The 19909-nt window shown below is 40.9% G+C and overlaps 1 protein-coding gene across 1 annotated transcript in view; it reads left to right on the plus strand.

Moving 5' to 3' along the window:
- The window catches only part of F13a1 (coagulation factor XIII A chain), a 160634-nt gene that overhangs the window by 42090 nt on the left and 98635 nt on the right, over nt 1–19909 (plus strand). The window contains exon 4 of the mRNA XM_052727628.1: nt 5009–5260. Coding sequence (XP_052583588.1) covers nt 5009–5260 — 252 coding nt within the window. The remainder of the gene's footprint in view (nt 1–5008; nt 5261–19909) is intronic.

The raw sequence follows: 19909 nt of genomic DNA on the forward strand, positions 1-19909 counted from the left end.
TTAGAACAAAATTCACTTGCCTTTACAAGGCTGTTATATTCAGGCTTCCAGTCTGCACATGCATCATGCTGTCAGTGTAAGATTTCTAGAGCCTGTTTGGAGATAGAGTGATTATTTAAAATGGGAAAGATGTGTCTAGGGAAAAGCAAATGATTTCAATGGGAAATGAATTAGCTTCATGAAACTCGCCTTTCTAGATGGAGACAGGATGCATTCCTGAGTTCTTTAGAGACTGCCAGGTCAAAGAGGGGAAGGGATGGAACTACAAGTCTGTATTTCTTGTGTTTCCAGTGGATTGCTGGATTGAGGCAGACACCACATTCCAGAATGTCCACCCTCCTTGAAATGTTCTTCAAGGTTGTGATCCAGCAAAGTCCCAGTGACATTATGGGGCCATACTTAGTGTGAAGCAATGAGGAATTTTACAGGTTTTCTACAGTAAGAACACATCACAGTTTAGTTTAATAGGAAAAATGGATGTTTAAGTGGATATCAAAGAAGATAGGATTTTTCTTGGACTTTTCTGGTAGTCAGGTACTACTCAAATGGCTAAGCACTCACGTTCACCAAGTCTAGCATATTAGATAGAATAGTCTTAAAGGTGACATGCCAGAAAGGTGGCAAAAATGTGTATGTCCTGAGTTACTGACTTCATTCCAAGCATTGATTGTGATTGACAAGTGTTTTCTGTCCTCAAAGAAAATTTGCCACAAAAAAATGAGTGATATAAAATTAGAATGGGCACTATTTGGGGCTAAAAGGAAACAGAGAGAGATGGGAGAGAGACCACGACATGGCAACAGTTGAATATGTTGGTAGATATGACCAAGGTATCCGATGAACAGTGCAAAAATTTAATGAAGTCCATTCTTTTCTGCCTTGTGTACTATGAATATATGCTAACAAAACACTAATGTACAAAAGAAAGCCAATAATTAAAGTAAACATATGCTCATTTTTAGATATCTTGAAGAGATAGCACCAATTTTAAGTGGCTATGAAGGCATGCAATTTGTAATTACAACCCCTGCTTCTTTTCAGGTCTAGCTGCAAAGGCTACATTGTTAAAAATAAAGTGAGGACTGTTTGGGGGAACCTCTGTTTATTGCTTCCCTTTTCCTTGCTCTCATTCTCCTTTAACATAAAATTGTGCAATTTGAGCAGGAAAATGTCTCCGCAGACACTAGGCACTGTTAGCAAACATATGCATGGGAATCACCTGTGTAGAACTGGGTTTCACACCTAGACCTGGCTGGTGACAGCCATGCATGTTGATGGATGAGTGTTCCAAGCTTGGCCTGATGGTGGTCTCTAAAACATGCTAACTCCTGAGGGTGAGAAGCTATTTAGTGAGATGAAATACTACTCTGCCACAACTTCCTCCCTCACAATTCAATCATGGAAAATCCTTCCCCAGCGCTGTCACTGAAATCATTACACTCAGAATTAAACATGGTGTAATGGAGCCGCTGACAAGACCCTGAGGTCCTATTGACATGCCAGGTCTCACATTAATAATCAGCTTTCTGTATAGTGGAAAGGAAAAGACCTGCAAATTGGGGGTTGTTTTTGCCTCCCTTTGGAACTCATGTAATGACTGCCTGTTCCTGATTCGTTTTCAGATGTTGATCTGCAGCCACGTGACTTACCAAGTTAACATGGCTGCTCAGCCTTCTCCCTTCACTGCCCAACCTTACTTTAAAAAAGCAAACCAAATCTGTATCAGTCTAAGCCTCCATGCCTTCCTCTTGGCCAGCTCTGCCTTCTCATTCCTTTGATTCATACCTCTGGTGCACACATCTGTTATCCACCACTACAAATTGGCTCTTCGTCCTTTCCCTCATATTTCTTCCAGTTTTGCAGCTTTGTTCTTTCCCCTTCTTCCATATTCCCCGGTTCTTTCTAGCACCTTCCACCTATTCCTCGAAGGCAGTAAGATACAGAGCAATGAGAACAGTCTTCCCAGTGAATGATAGTGGCCCAATCTTTATTTCCCCTTCTACCGAGTTAGGTGACACCCAGGCCTGGCTATGGATGGGCCCATGATGCCCAGACCTTGTGCAGGCATTCATAGCTACTGTGAGCTACTGATTGCTAAGGCTGCATCTTGCCTCCCCCAAATGGCATTTCATAGCCTTTCTTCTATTTTCTGGCTCTCACTTCTCTCTGTTCTTTCTTCCACAGTGCTCCACAAGCCTTAGAGGAGATGGAAGACGTGACTTGTCTGAGGTTAAGCATGCATCTCTCACCTAGTCTCAGCACCTACCTTGTGCACTCGTGAATCTCCTCATTCACCACTGTGTTCACTACAGAGAGACTTCTCTGATTACGGCTGACAGTAACACTTATCCATGGGTACCAGCATAAATATTTAGAAGAAAAGCTTGGCATTGTGGGAATTAAGCTCTATAGCAATATTCAACTCCCCTCTAGAGCCCATGATTTCCCTCACCATGAGTTTTCAGCAAGGTTTATAAGCATATGTTCCCTACCCTGGAATGTGTCTCAGATTTAATCAGAGAGTGGTTAGTTACCCTCATAATAGTCACACCACCATTGCAGAAGTGGGCACATCTTTCCTGGCAGATTGTCTCATAGACCATAGATTTCAAAGCCCTTTGGAAATGCCATACATTTCAAGTCTATACAGACTTTTGGTGGCATCAGCTTCTGGAAGGACTATAGTGATTGAATTACAGATCACATTCACCTGAAAAGATTGTCTTTAATTTCTACACTTCATCCAGAGACAGTGATGGCCTCTGGAGAGCAGCCTATGGGGAAGAGGAAACTTCACCATAGCATGCACAAGGAAGAGGGCTGTGCAGGAAAAGGAAGACTGGGGGGAACACGGGAAGACAGACAAAAGTTACTAAACATGCTTTTAAAGGTAAATTGATGCAGGAACTCCTTGGAGGCAGAGCCAGTGTATTCCCAAGAGTATCTCATGTTTAGACAAAATCTGCAATGCTCAGATTGTGGCTTCTTGGCAAAGAACTATGTGTGAGTCTTTATTGGGTTATGATCAGTATATGTGATACTTGTTCTGAGTTGTGATTAACTGAACCTCCTGACACACAGAAAAGCACCAGGAGCCTAATCTTTCTCCCTGGTATAATACCTCTTATTCAAATGGTTATTTTTATTAAAATTAAGCAACCTTATAGAATTGCACAGCAGTAACCTAGGAAACTACTTCCTTTTGAATGCTCTTATATATTCCTATCGAATGACTCTGTTCAGACCTTGGTCACTAGAGAAGCTGAAGTTAGTTTTGTTTCTGGAATTTCCCATATGCTGTGTATACAACAATTGAAGTAAATAAACTTTGCTCTGGAAGATTTCTATCTGCTTTCAACCCAAATAATTTACAATCTTACTTGACTCATATCTTTTTTTCAAGTCAAGAAAAAAGAGATTTATTCTATTTTAAAACAGCTATGAATTTGATCTTTCCTGCAAATTACACAGCAAATTAAATTATAAGCCAAGGAGTTAAAGAATTATGTGAGGTTAACTTTCTATTTATAGCTTTGAAAGTCAGAGGAAATTTAGTTCTGAGGTTAAAGACCATGCAATAAGAATTTGATCCAAAATGGGAGTAATAAGGGGAAAATAGCATATGCCTTGAGATAGCTTATGCATAAACTATGATGAGCCAGGAAATATTACAAAATGACCTCCTGTTTAATCTGCAGTTAAAGTAACAGCTTAAGATTTTAAGGTATTTGTTATACATGATAAATTATGTACTAAAGATTTTACATAGACCTGGGCCTGGTGGAACAAACCTATAATCTTAATTACTCAAGAGGGACTAAGGCAGGCCAGTTTGCAAGTTCAAGGCTATCCTGGGCTATAGACTGAGTGAGACCCTACAACGAACAAATGAACAACAGATAGACACCACTCAGGATAAAGCATTTCAATGAGTTGTTTTATTCTGTCTTCCTGTGAACTCATTAGTACGACCACTATTTCCCGCACTTGTAGATGAAGATAAGGACAAGAGAATAAGAATGTGGAAGGTTCAAGGTTGCCAGGGTGAGAAGCAGCAAAGCCAAGATTTAAACTCAGCTCACTTTCCAGGGTAACTTCAATTCTGAACCCTAGCCTATGGCGTAAGACTCAGGCACCAGTGGGCTGGCAAAGAACACACGCTTAGGTTGAATGTAAAAATGGCTGCATCTGAATAACCTGGAAGTGTAACCCATTACAGATGATAGCTTAACAAATACAATGAATAAACGGAAAATATTGGCCTGTGACCCTAAAAACAATGATGTATACTTATAGTAGTTGCATTTTAAAGTATTTTTTATTAAAAACTATTATAACTTTTAACAGTAAAATTTCAGGTCCTGATAACCCCAAGGTACTGTATAATCCCAAGATACTGTTTTGCACTCAAATTGGTGTTTCTATGTCATGATTGAATTCATTATCTAACTAATGATGTGATTCAAATATAATTTGTCTCCTCCCAAATACATGTTAAAATTTAATCTCCATTATGAGGTATTACAAGGGTTGAAACCTAATCTGAGTATGGGAGCCTTTGGGAGTAGTCAGGATTAGATAGGGCCTTTAAGTCCTACCCTTAAGATTAAACACTCGTGATTTCATAACAAGAGAAAAAGAGCATCCTTGTGACCCCCTGAGCTGTGTCAGGATTGGTGTGACCTCAAGAAACCTCTTTTCTTTTTAAGTAAATTACCAGTCTGTGCTGTTATAGTACCAGCAACAGAAGACAGGCTGAACTATCAACCAACAAAGAAATATCTTCCCAAGAAGTGTTATCTTTGTAATTTTTTATTAGCCATGGCAAATCGGAGCCCTGAAGAAATTAGGAGAATCAGCTAATATAACGCCTCTTGGCAGCGGAAGTGATATTTATTCTAAAACTTTAAGTCTAACAGCATTTTCCTCCTTCAGCCACAAGATTACAGAATTGGAACAAGAGGTCTGAGAAACTTTTTTATCTTCCATTCTTTCCTTCTCCTCATAGGTCGCTACCCTCAGAAGAACAAGGGCACCTACATCCCAGTACCTGTAGTGTCGGAGCTGCAAAGTGGAATGTGGGGGGCCAAGGTCATCATGAATGAGGACAGGTCTGTGCGGCTTTCCATCCAGTCTTCCCCTGAATGCATCGTGGGAAAATTCCGCATGTATGTTGCGGTCTGGACTCCCTACGGCATCCTGCGTACCCGCAGAGACCCAGAAACTGACACATATATTCTCTTCAATCCTTGGTGTGAAGGTAAGGGGCAAGTACTCATCTTTAAAAGTTCCCACAGTCCCAAAGCATCTCCTTTGAAGGAGTAAAAGGGTTACTCCAAAGGACTCGTCCCTTCTGACTCCATTAGCTACTTTTTGTGTCATGAGACCAAATACATGACAAGAAGCAACTTGGAGGAAGGATTTATTCTGGCTCATTGCTGAGAGTGAAGTTCGCCGTGGCAGGGTGTAGTGGCCAGTCACAGTACGGGCGCAGTCAGAAAGTGAGAGAGAAGATTGGCAGGGCTCAGCTGGAGTTCTTTCTCCCATTTTATACAGTCTTGGTTCTCCCCAACAGGGTGGTGAGACCACATCTAGGGTGGGGCTTTCTGGTCCCAGTTAAACCTCTCTGGAAAGGTCTCCTAATGGTTCTAAGTCCAGTGAAGTTGGACTAATCATCACCCTGATTTCAAGACTGAAAGTGAGAAAGATCCATGATTTACTCCCCAATGTAAGTGAAATGAATGCTGCTACACACTTACTTCAGGAATTAATTAAAGTTTGTTCGAAGTTACAGAGTGGGCTCATTATGGACCTGTGGTGTCATCTCAGTGTATTATTTGTTCTATAAGCAAAAAAAATGACTTATTAAACTCAACTTTCAAGACTAATAGAACCCAAGACTCTACTTAAAAAAAAGAATAAAATCAACTATGTAAATAGCAGAACTAATTTCATCACACTAATTCAGGAAGAGAAAGCTTAAAGGATCCCACATAGTTACTTATTCTCATGATAGGTCTACATTTTACAAACAATTGGCCTGCAAATACAGATAGGTAATGATATTTTAACATAATATTACTTAATCTCTAATGTTATTTTGAATTATTTCCATACTCTGCAGAAGCTTAACCTAGCTATATTTAGATTACTGAGTTGGGGTCAATGAGTTCTTTACCAAGTCAACTTAAAAACTCAGATTACATAGGATTTTATCCTGTTCCCATTTATGCCATTTCATTGCTCCCAGCTGCTTCCATACATGATGTGGGGCTGAGAGTGGCATCTGGTGTTAGATCCGTAGCAAAGAAGCAGTTTGAGATCTAAGAGCTGAGAGCAGGAAACCACTCATACCAGCCTATTAGAGTTGGAGTATCACTCCCCGAACATCTTCCAAACATTGAGTCTGTGCTATTTTTTTATTTTGCATAACCCTTGGTTTGAAAAAGTTGCTTTGGATCTAGATTTTCTGATGTAGATGTAGGCAATGATGGGACAGCAATGTTTTCTACTCCTGTTAAACATATACCTAGATCTCTGTCCTTTCCCTTACCTCTTTCAGTGATTTTGACACGTGGAACCTAGCTGATCCTGCACTCCCACCCACCAGCTCTCATCATCACCTACTCAGCACTCATATATATGTACATATATATACATATATATGACTCATGTTCAAGGTTGACATGAGCAAGAGATATCACTTGGGCCATGTGTAGCTCAAAGATTGAGTCCTGTTTATAGAAATCTCATCAATTATATATAAGGCATTTTGAACTGAGAAATGCTGTGCTATTTGTGGAGATGGGGAATAGAGGTGCCAACTAAGGGGCTGAAAATGAATTAGAAGTGATAGCAGAAATGACCTGCAAGTGTGTGAATCTGGAGGAGAGTCAGAGTGCATTTGAGAGTTATCCAAACCTAGAGAAGTCACCTGGACATGGGGGAAAAGAAAGACAATGCAGGACTAACAGCATTTAGGAGTCCCGTAGAGAAGCTAGTAAAGGAAAATAAGACTGAGACATATGTAGAAAGGCTAAGAAATTAATATTTTAAAAGTCCACATTTATACAATTAGTCAGGAAGTTGTAACTGATTTTTCTTGCACTGAAAAAAGACAGTCATAGGCTTCATGTAATTAATTGCCCAGGATGTTTGAGGAATGACATGATCCACCCAAATTTCAGTTTGTCACAGCTTTATGGATTGTCTCATCCCTGTACTATGTGGTCACTCCCCTTGAGGAAAAAAATGCGTTAGTGGTTTCTCCTGACGTAATGATTTCCCAGATGGGCTATCCAGAAGGTAAAGACTCATAATCTCACTGCTTCACTGCTCTCTGGATCTGCTCTTGTACGTGTGGTAAGCAGCTTCTAGGTACTTCCATTCAGAATGTTGCTTAGCGACCAGGTGTGCTGTGCCCTAAATACCCTGTTACAACACAGGGACCTCCCCTTGAATCTCTGTGCAGAGAAAGAGTTGAAGGAAGGTAAGACTAAAACCAGAGAGACCCATTTGACAGCTGTGCTTCAAGACAAAGATGGCAAAGGATTGAACTGCAGTGGAGGCAATGGAGCTGAAAAAAGGAAATGAATGGGATATCAGTTTTGGACTTAGAACATTGGCTGCAGAGGAATTAGAGATTAGTGGAGAAATAGAGAGAAGATGTAAGGAGAGATAACTAGATGTCGATTCTGGTCAACTGAGTGGATGACAGTGATATCTTTGGAACTGGGAAGGCTGGAGAGGTGGAAGGGATAGTGTAAGGACACCGAGAAATGATAATACAGTGGTAAGACATCCAGCTGAAGACATCAAGTAGGCATTAGAATAATAGGATACAGAACTTAGAGTGTATGGCTGAAGTAGCCATGAAAATATTATGTCATCAAGAGCAAGAGCAGACAATTAGAGTAACAAAAGAGTGAACAAAGTAGACTGGGAAGGAATGGTCAGTGGTCTTAGGAAATCAAAAAGGCCAAGAGCCAAGCATCTTGGTTGGATCAAGAGGACTGCAGTTAACTGTTGAGTATTGCTGCAGAGTTGAATTGGTGAAGGAAAGAAGGGAGTTGTTCTTTGTGGAAATATGATAGCACTATGATCTCGGAGAGGATGAAGCCACTGAAGCAATGGGGCAGAATCCAGGGAGATGGACTACAGCATATAGGCAATGGGTACTGGCATCTTACTTAAGACACTGGGGTGGTAGGCAGAGGGATGGCTCAGCTGTTCAGAGTACATACTGCTCTTGCATAGGACCAGTGTTGTGTGTGTGTGTGTGTGTGTGTGTGTGTGTGTGTGTGTGTGTGTGTGCGCGCGCGCGCGCGCGCGCGTCTCCATGCAGATATTCTGTTGTGATTGCACTAGAGCCATCCTGGGCTTAAGTTTTTTTTCCAAAGATTCTTGTGTGATTCCTGAAGCCATAGTTGGAAAACATTGGCTTTAGAGGCAAATCAGCCTGGGCAAGTAGGGGATGAGGTGAAGGGTGTAAGAGAGGTGGCCTAGGCACACCTCACTGAGAAGTCACACAGGGGAGAAAAGGGTAAATGTTTTCAAAATTCTATGAAGGGATACACAATAGCGGCCAATTTTTGGATTCCTCCTTGGGAGTAGAACAAAGTCACGTGTTGAGGGAATGAGGAAGGAACAAGAACTAGTCATCAGAGAAGCAGAAGGTAAGCTTGTTATAGAAGTCTAAGTGTAACAAGTGGGTCCCTGTCTTCCTGAATGCAGGGAATTGGCCATGGACACCTTAATCCCTTGGCCTGTGGAAACCTGAATGTTTCTACAAATTCCTGGAGGGTTTCTACCTTCTTGATCATCTATGCCTCTAGGAATCCGGTTACTCATCTGCTGACCTCTGGGAAACTCAGTTCTTCCTCAGATTCAGCATCGACATTCAAAGTGGCTGCACAAATTCATCTGCATCCTTCAGGTTTTGGTTGCAGTTCTATCTGCAGATAAGAGGCAGATGGGAGGGGTCTTCTCAGGGGTTCTCCACCCTAGAGTCACATCAGAACTTGTTCCCACAGACTAAGTAGGTCAGGGACTGTGCTTCACATTTTGTATGTCTCACTAGTTCCCAGCTAAGCTAATGCTCATAGGTGGAACCACATTAGAGAACCAGGGTTTATATAATACTCACAAGACCATAGCACTGCAACCCAGAAGGGTCTCACCTACTCACAAAGCCATTAGCTCCTCCTTGAATCTAATCTCAGTCTTTCTCACCTCACTGCCTCTTCCTGGTCTCCCTCCCCGTGTTTACTTCCCCTCCTCTCCAAACTCTTCTCTCCACTGGTCTCCCAGAAGCAAACTCTTTCTTCTCTCACGGAGAGGGACTTGGCAGCTTTTCTATTTGATTGTTATGCCCATCTTTTGGGGAACTGCATGCCTTTGAATAGCCATTCCCTACAGAAATAATCCAGTACTAGCATTTAAGACAGTTTCTTAAGTGCATTCTTTCGATGTTCATTGAGGACTCTCATGGGAAGGTGTCTGAAACAGGAGTGAGAGGTCCCATCATTTCATTGGTTGTGTGACTTTTCAGCCTGGCACCCAAGGCAAAACCCACAAAGGATTTCTGTATGAAGATCCTCCCACATACACTAAAGGGACCCCAGGGACTGGTAATCATGTCACTTAGGTGTGTGTGCAGGCTGATGCATTAACAGGGGATTCACTGAGTCCCTAGAAAGTGGGTCATAAAAGGGATGGGCCTTGGCACAAGTGGAAAAAATAACAAAGAAGATAAAGCTGTGGAAACAGAGTTAGGTGGATCAAGGTGCTGGCAATAGGACATACTAGGTGTGTCATCGAGGACTAATGTGGCAGTGCACACTGGGTTGACAAATTGCACCAGCACACGTATTTGAGAGAAAATATTCAGCTGTGCTCCTAGGGGCCCTTCCAACTGCTTCACATTCATAGGCAATTTATCCTCCTTAATCACCAAATCATTAATGAGGATCGATAGCAAAGGCAGCCTGGTAGGGGCAGGAGTGGATGCAAGGAGAATTCCTGCGCAGTGTTTAAGTTAATATTGCCACCAGAGCTTCCAGTCTGTTCTAACAGGGAGCGCTTCTCAGACTTAGAACTGCTCCCACATAGGAAGTAGAAGCGAGTTGGGCATTTATTGTGAATTTGTCTGGTCTGACCACCGAGGAACTATGAATTATTGAATGTGTTTCACTATTTAAATGTCAAATATTCCCTTTTAGTAGTGTGACATCACTGTCAGTGAGTGGGTTCTGGAAGATTTAGATTTCTAGTGATTTTGTCTAGTACTCTGGGTCAGTATTTAGTGTTTATTTGAGTCATATCAGTATTTGGGTATTGACTATACATTTCAGAGGGCCCTCCTCTCTTGACAACTTGTCCTCATCCTTAACTGTCCCTTGCTCAATTTAACCTCACATTCCCAGCACCCCACATAGTGCGTGGGTACATAGTTAATGCTTCATAAACGTTTATAGCATTTATTTAATAACTCCAAGGAAACAGATGTAGGTTCACCAAACCATATCACCACCACAGATCAGGCATAAGTGTAATCTCACACCTTACCATATTGTAAAGAGAAAAAAAAATATGGGGGACAGTGGTTGAAGTACATGTCTGAATGATATGTATACAGATTTCCCTATCAGTATCCAATACCAAGTTAACTTCTAGGATTTTTGCCTCATTTATTCCATAAAAAATTTGCATTTCCTTTAAAGCAAGTAAATTGAATTAATTTGATGTAAAGAAATTAATGCTTGCCATTTGTTGGATATTTTTGATAGAGATGAATAAATATGGCCAGCCTGTATTTTATTATTAAATCCACCTTTTGACTACTTGCTTAGTTATTACAAGAGGTCATTAAGACCCTTCAATACAGAATGGACTGGGATTCTCAGAGGAATCATGACAAATAGCCCCTGCTCATGGAGGCCCTTGAGCCCACATTCCAAATTCAGGCCAGAGCCATTTATTCATCAATCCACAGATGTAGATGGTATGTCTTGCCTGTGGCCATGACAACACAGTAACCTATGCACGGTACAACAACACTGCTTACTCATTTGCAGATATTAAGGGCACAGGACTTAATTCAGCACTAGGGACAGGCAATGGGAATGACTGAATTTTGACCTCATAGAGGTCCTAACAGGTTTGACAAGTGAGAAGCTAATAAAATCTAATTACAAATATAAAAACAATAGTGCTAAAATAAGTCAGGGTCAAACAAGAGTATAAAATAGGGCCCTCTGACCAAGTTAGAATTGAAAACAGGGCAAACAGTGACTCGTACTTAGCTCTTAGACAACCATTATCTAGTAGTCTTTCAATTACCAGATCAGCTCTCAGAATATTATAATGCATGTGTTTGCCTAATCATGACCCCAAAGCCCACAGAGCAGGAACAGAATATAGCATGTCGATGGACAATTAACTCTGGCTCTACATGGCAGTGGAGCAGGGCCTGTGGGCAGAATCCCAGAGCATGCACATGGCTTCAACCCTCTTTGAGGTTCTGGACTCTACTTTGGTTATGGAAATTACTCTCCATTTTTCTCCATTCTTTTCTCATATAATACACTCCCCGACCTCAGCTTCCTATGCCTCCTTTCCTCCCATTACCCCCCCACGTCTCCTCAGACCCATTCAGAAAAGAGCAGGCCTCCCAGGGATATCAACCAAATCAGTCAGGGATATTGCATACCAAGTTGCAATAAGACTAGGCATAAACCCTCATATCAAGGCTGAATGAGGCAACCCAGTAGGAGGAAAAGGGTCCCAGGAGCAGGCAAAGGAGTCAGAGGCATCCCCACCCCCACTGTTAGGAGTCCTACAAAAGCACCAAGCTAAACAACCACAGCATGTATGCAGAGGGCCTAGCTCAGACCCATGTAGGCTCCGTGACTGTCACTTCCATTTCTGTGAGCCCTCATGAGCCCTGCTTGGAAATTACTCTTGATGAGAAAAGGATGAAAGCTAAATCTCTCATTCCACAATCTAAACCATCCCTTCTTTTCATACCAAGTTGTGGTGATACTTTATTTGTGCTCTAATAAATAAAGCTTATTTGGAGATCAGAGGAAAAAGCCAGCCACTACATTAAACCTAGAAGTCAGGCAATGGTGGCATACACCTTTAATCCTAGCATTCAAGAAGCAGAGATTCATCCAGATCTCTGAGTTCAAGGCCACACTGGGAACAGAGCCAGGCATGATGGCACATGCCTTTAAATTCCAACACTAGTTAACCATAAAGGTCTGGAGGTCTGTACAGACAGACAGGAAGTGACAGAGCTAGGCAGAAAGAGGAAGTGATGCAGCTGGATGGAGAGAGGAAGTGAGATGGCAGGGACAGAAAGGATATGGGCGTGATTATACAGGAAGTGGCTCTCTCTTGGGCTGAGGATTTCCTAGAGTAAGAACTTGTGGCTGTGGCTTGTTCTGCTCCTCTGATCTCTCAGCTTTCACCCCAATATCTGGCTTCCGGTTTTTTATTAATAAGACTGTTTAGCAATTCATCTTACACCAAGTGAGCATCATTTGATGTGGCCCTGCAATCAAAAGAGAACCCAAGCAGCTCACAGGAACATTTCTACAAGATAATTCTGGAATGAGTAAAAATGAAAGAGTCTAATCCAGAGTTGTATTCCTGCATGGCTTGTCTTTATGTCTATGCGAAAATTTCCACCCTCTTCAGAGTATGTTCATTGGCTGAATCTTCCTAGCTTGTGTGTTTTGGAAAATGTGACCTTTGGGTTTGGTGATGCACATAGGTAATCCCAGCATGAGGGAAGATGAAACAGAATTGCCAGTTCAAGGCCAGCCTGGGTTACAGGATGAGCTTTTTCTCCCCAAAGAGGGAAAGACAAAGCCGGGAAGGGAATGGAATTATAGAGGAGAAGATGGAAAGGGGAGAGGGAAGGAGAAGAGGAACAGGGTCACCCTCATTCATCAGAAGCTCAGAGTCAGAGCTCAGGGACTAACCGCCAGCTGAATTGATGAACAACACCCCCAGAGGCCAGGATAGAATTGCTATGCTCATATTTCAAGGAAGACATAGACCTTGTGATGTCACATAAATTTGTTAAAGTCCTACAGAAAATTAGGAAACAAGCCGGGTATCTGGACAAAACCTTGAGTATCTGGACCCATTTATAGCAACGGCTGTATTTTTAAGGCAGAAGCTATTTGTAACTAACTGGCTTTGTGTATTGTGCTGGTTAAATTTTTGTCCATTTGACACAAAGTCGTCAGATGAGATAGTGGGCATGTCTGTGAGGCATTTTCTTGAGAAATGATTGATGTGAGAGGGCCCAGCCCACTGTGGGCAGTACCACCACTAGGCAGGTAGTTCTGAGTTATATAAAAAAGCAGGTTGAGCAAACCGTGGGGAGCAAGCCAGTAAGGAGTGTTCCTCCACAGTCTGCTTCAGTTACAGTCTTCAGGTTTCTACCTTGAGTTCCTACCTTGATATCCCTTCGTGTTGAAAGCTTTAAGGTAAAGTAAACCATTTCCCCCACAAGTTTTGGCCACAGTGTTTATCATAATAGAAATTAAACTAGAATATGTATCAAGAGAAACATTACATGGCCAGCAGACACAATTCTGTGACCACTTGTCAATGTTCGAAAGTCATGTCCTTAAAATAAATTTTTTAAAAAAGAAAATGAGGTTGACAGCTATAATATCAAATGAAATTTTTTCTCTAGAAGAAAAAAAAAAAAGAAATTAAAGCATGCCCATACAGGCACAGCATCCCTCAGAGAATACAGCTAAGCAAAGAATCCCTGACATTTTCTTTGTAGAATTGCTTCATGAATAATAGTTTACTTTTGGAAGGCACATAAACTAAAAAGTCCTCAACCAGTCAAACGAACAAAGTTGCACACACTGAATAAACTCACAAGCTGGTGCATGCTGTAGCATCATACACCATGTTTGCAGAGAATGATAATGGCCCTCTGGTGTCTCATCAGCCTCCTTCCATACTGAAGTTAATGGCCACATAGTAAGGGACTCCTGAATGGCTACAGTAGACTATCAGGATGGAAGTGGGTTGGAACCTTCCAGAATAAAAGGCCAGATTCTGGAACTGGCTTTCTTTGTGGTCCAGTGTGTTCCAACCATTGGAGACAGGAAGTTATCCCTGACATGCCTTCGGGGCACACCGCCAGCAGGTTGATCTCTCTTCTGATTTGACTGGCAATGGAGAAGCATATTGTGACACCAATCTGGAGACACACTTGCTGTGCAGATGAAATCACTCCCTCTGACAGGGTCGTGTACTCTCTGCATCCACGTGCTCAACTTTACACAAAAGAGAAGTCAAGCGATGAAAAGGGGCTTGGCCAAAGGAGTCCTGTGAATCTGTGCCTTCTCTGAAAGAGTGACTGATACCCTTTGCCTTCTTGAAGGGCCTGCGACGTTGTTATTCCTAAAGGATTAGAAGCAAGCCCAAGCCCTAGTGGAAATGCCCTGTGTGGCAGCCTTTCTACCACCATAGTTTCTTTGCTCCTTCAGCTATTGCCTTGATAAGCTCATGCACCTAGGGGCATTGGACATGAGACCTGCTTTAACTTTAAAACTGTATAAATACCAGAAGGAGTTTTTCAGCCTATGCACTGATGAATAGCTCTCCCAAAGGGGCTATATAGATACTAAAAAATCAATGGGCTTGGCATTTGCCCTTACATGTCTGCTGTAAAGACTTTCTTACTCTGGCTGGGTGGGAGGCCAGTTGCAATGTCCAAGAGGGTGCCTGAAATCAGGCTTATATGTGAGTCTTAAATTTTTTTGCAGCCCGCAATTTTCTTTTTAACTACCTCAGAATTCCCACCAAAGGAACAGTAAAATAAATGAGGTTGTCGTTCTTTACTGCTTACCACATGTACAGAGTTAGTCACCCTGGAAGGGTGGGTATTTACAAGGCATTCTGAAGTGTTCTGTGACGTGTCTGCCGGGGAAGATGAGTGCCACGCTGTGTCATCCGTTTACCTCCAAGTTTAATGCCAATGATGGTCCTTGGCCAAGAGTTGCTTAGAACCTGCACATCCACACTGTCTATCAGATAGTCCAAATTGTTGGGCTCCTACAACAATGAATTAGTTGTTTTCTTGTGTACACAGTCCACTTGACTAAGTAGAAATTACCTTTCCCTTGGAACTGATAAAACTCACTACCCCTTCTGAAGCCAATCCCTAATATTAAAACAACAAACATTAACTATTAAAACAAAAACAACCACTGACAGCCAAATATAAGCATGATTACATTTTCCTAGCCTTTCTAAAATAGGGAGCTTGGGGAGCTTCCATAGTGATTTTTTTTTAAAATTCACTCTGAACAGCTGTATTTTAAAGTGACAGATCTGAATAAAACAGGGGACATAAAGTGCAGCCTTCCACCTTCAATCTTCTTTTAAAATCATAAATAAATTTGAAATTAAAATTGGGGTTTCCCGTTTGACTTCCTTGCCTTGTTGAGGATTCATGATTATGCCTGCCTTGCTGAAAGCAAGATTTAAGTCGGGGTAGCCTGGCGTGGGCCACAGAACTCTGCCTGTTCACAGCTCTCAGGTGTATAGCATCCCATCAACAGTAACCCATGGCACAATGGGAAATTCTTCATTTTCTTGGACTTCTCTCACATTCCAAGGAAAAACCATTGTGTTTACTTCTCAGTTTTGCAGCAGGCCTTTGTTCACTTCCTACTGTCCTTACTATGGTGCTGAGCACTGGGGACAATGATCTGCTGCCTTGGTGGTGTGGGAGACAGTTAACAAAAATAGTACAATGAAATCCATTTATATAGCTCCCAGACTTAACAATAACCATGGCATACACGCTATACATGTGTACACACATAGTCATGTAACACATTATCTCATGTCTGTCAATGGCTATCTTGAATATACAGTAGTAGTCCCATAAGGTTATAGCCTAATGGCATCATAACTGCTTTAATTTCCATGAGAATACTTCATGATGTTCAGAAAACAATGAAGATGGCTAAATAATATCTCTCAGAATATATCCCTGATATTGACTGTTACATGACTATATAACTATGATAACAAAATCAACAAGAGTTCTTGGTTGCCTGTTTCTTAACCAAATTTTACCAATCTAAAATTTGCTTTATGGGTTTTTCGTTGTTGTTCAAAATGTCTATAATTTGAACTCTTTGGCATGTCTTCAGCAATCCTCTTCATTTATTTATTTGTTTTACCACAAACTCATTGCTGAAACTGCATTAGCGTGTAGAACTTGCCATAGTCTTAGTTTGCTAATTCTGAGCTTTGATGTCCTGAAATATGTGTCTATAACCCCCATGGCATTTTCTGCTAAGTAGTTACCTATATCTAAAGACAAGATCGAATTCACTCTCAAACATTCTGGATGTTTTCTTGGTGGAGTAAAAACACTTCCTCACTCATGCCAAGCATGGATTCAATCAATAGATATGGACATTTAGATTAATCAATAGAATCAGATTTCATTGCACTTGTGCATCCATTACAAAGCTCTTCTTTGAGCTAATGATATCAACTTACTTCTGTGATTTCATTAGGAATTACAAATAGCTATATCTAACTCTCTTGTTCTTTCTGTATTAATATCTGTTGGTTTGTTGCCTTGAGGCAAGAGTCTTTTCTCATTTCTCTCTGTGTTTAGATTAGTAAGCTGGTTCCTAGCACTCTATGAAGATGGCCAATGCACTGAAAAACAATATTAATTCACAAATACTGAAATATAGGATCTCTTCTACTCATTAGTGGCTTTTGTTACTCCAGCATTGGCTACTTCTTTGTCATGGCCCCTGGAATCTTTGATGATTTCCTCATTTTGTGTCAGGTTTCTTGACTCTTGGGTTTCGTGACCCAACACTGTAATGAACTGTTGTTTTTTCATAAGAATTTACCTTGCCTCTTGTCCTAGTTACTATTCTATTACTGTGAAGAGACAACATGACCAAAACAACTCTTATAAAAAAAAACATTTAATTAGGGCCTTGTTAAAAATTTTAGAGGGTAAGTCTATGGTGATTATGGTGGGAAGCAAATAAAAATGGTGCTGGAGCAGTAGCTGAGAGCTTTACATCCTGACCCATAGACAGCAGGCAGAGAGGGAGCCATGGGGCCTTGCCTGGGCTTTTTAAACCTCAAGTGCCCCTGCCCAGTGACATACCCCCTCCAACAAGGCAACACTTCCCAATCCTTCCCAAAGAGTTCCACTGACTGGGGACCAAGCATTCAAACATATGAGTCTATGGAGTCCATTTTCATTCAAACCACCATAACTTTTCTCATATTTTTCTTATTTTTGAACTTTTTACCCAAGAATTTTTCAGTTATTCTAGATATACTCACTTTGTTCTTTCTGGGTTCCCCCAATGGTTTTCATTTAGTATGCATATATACATTCATATTTTTCAGCCTTTTTAAGCAACATACAGTAATAATGGAAGTATAAATCCAGATTTTCATATCTGACTGAACATATTTCACATTTGACTTTTTTCCACATTTAAGTTTTGCTTTGTTACAGATGCAGTTTCTATTACCATTAAAGTTTCTTCCAAGTATATTTCAATGGCTAATTGCTTTTAATATTGTGTGGGAAAGTTGGAGAACATTTCATAATTTCTATATTTCTTCCGCTGTAATTATTAGTATATTGAGCAATTATACATATTTTTATGTACCTCTGAATTATTTCCACTGGATAGATAGATAGATACATGCTCTAGAATAAAGTCCAGGTCACTACTAATGAAACAGTCACCAAATTGCTTTTTGAAATATTTAGCTACAATCTTGTCAGTAGATTGGCAATATGGCACATATTAGCTGGTATTGGGTATTTTAAGTTCAAATCCACTAGTACACATACATTTATTATAAATTTCACTTTAGTTATTTTGCAATTTTAGATTACTATATATTAAACGATGTTTTGTGTATTTACCTTCCATTTGCAATTCCTCCTTTATAGACTGGCTTTCATTTTCTAATTTGCTTTTATGTATTTTGAGAAGTCTTTTTCAATGTACCAGAATTCTTTTTTTTTTTTTTTTTTGGTTTTTTGAGACAGGGTTTCTCTGTGTAGCTTTGCACCTTTCCTGGAACTCACTCTGTAGCCCAGGCTGGCCTTGAACTCACAGAGATCCACCTGGCTCTGCCTCCCAAGTGCTGGGATTAAAGGCATGTGTCACCACCTCCTGGCCCAGAATTTTTTACATATAAGGAAATTTTGCCAATATTTGTAAATTTGTAGTATTTCCCTTGTTTGTCACATGCTTTAAAGTTTACAGTATCTAAAATAAAAAAGTTTTATATTTACAAGTAAATAAAATATATAATACATTTCCTTTGTTCTTTTTAAAATGTTCTTTTGATTTAGATAAAGATGTATCATCACCTGGAGCTGAGTATAATAGTGCATATCTATAGAACCAGTGGGTTGCTAAGGGTAGTAGGACCACAAGATACAGGGGGACAGTATGGTGAGAAAGCAATCACAGACAAATGCGAGGATGCTATGACAGTGACATATATGTTTATTATCTTGATTGGATAATTGTGAGACTTAAGTTTGTGCAGTTTATTAGACATTGAAATAGACAGTCATGCCTCGGCACCCACAGGTGATCATTTCCAGGGCTCCTCTGCAGGGTAGCAAAATCAATTTAAAATAAAGGACTTCATTGTCAAGTCCTTTATTTTAAGTGGTGTCCTATTTGCATGGAATCTACACACACCATCCTGAGGATTTGGACCCCAATAACATGAAAAGTGTCCCCCACACCACACAAACTCTTTTGCACTCTCTTGCTCTCTCTCTCTCTCTCCTTCTTTCTCTGTGAGCATGTGATAATGTATGTATATGTATAGCTCTCTCTCTCTCTCTCTGTGTGTGTGTGTGTGTGTGTGTGTGTGTGTGTGTGTGTGTGTGTGTGTTTGTGTGTGTCTGTGTTTGCATGAATCCTTGCAAATGGGAAGAAAGAGGCAAAGACTAGGAAGAAAAGCTACAAGAAATTGCTGGTAACTTCACGAAGGAATTCCCAAAGGTTTTGGTGAAAACCACAGGAGAGAGCAGGATGGAGTCTAAGCTGACCAGACCCAGCAGAGCCTGTCAGACCCCAAGCTGCTTGTTATTCCCCTGAGGATCCCTTTAGGTGCCGTGCAGATTCTGACTCTCTGAGACACGATGACACACTGATAGTTTCCTCAGCCTACCAAGGATAAGTCTGCTGCTTATTGTTCAGCCATTCTTTGAGGAGTGAGGGAGCAGGTATGACTTTGACTGTGACGAGAATCATGGGGCAGGGTAGGGGGTAGCTAAGATGCAAAACAAGACCCTGATGTCTGCATCTCATCCCACCCTGGAGGTTCAGAGTTAATGGATGCAGAGTTCAGCATGGGCATGCTACTCAGTTTGCTGTTGCAGTGACAAAATACCCCAGACAAATCCATTTAAAGGAAACAAGTTTTATTATTGGTTTATGGGTTGAAATGTTTTAGTCTGTGGTCACTTGGACCATTGTCTTTGGGTTATGGTGAGGCAGAACATTGTGGCAAACGTGCCTGATGAAGAACCTGTCTATGGTGGCTGGAAAGTGAAACAGTGAGAGGAAGGGACTAGGGGTCCCAAACCCCATTCAAATGTACTCTCTCTGTGACCTCACTTTCTTCCATGAGGCCCCCGATTCATAAAAAACTCCATGATCTCCTGATACTGCTACAGGCCACAGACCAAGTTGGGAATGCATGGGCCTTTGGAGCACATTTAAGATCCAAATCTTTACATCAAATAAGGAACTTATTTATTTACTTATTTTTCCTTTGAGAATTTCATTGGTAAACCTCTCCAGGTGATTGTAATGTTCAACCAAAGTTGAGCAAT

Source organism: Peromyscus californicus, unplaced genomic scaffold (genome assembly GCF_007827085.1).
Source record: "Peromyscus californicus insignis strain IS unplaced genomic scaffold, ASM782708v3 Scaffold_8__1_contigs__length_139910024, whole genome shotgun sequence".
Classification (NCBI taxonomy): Eukaryota; Metazoa; Chordata; class Mammalia; order Rodentia; family Cricetidae; genus Peromyscus; species Peromyscus californicus.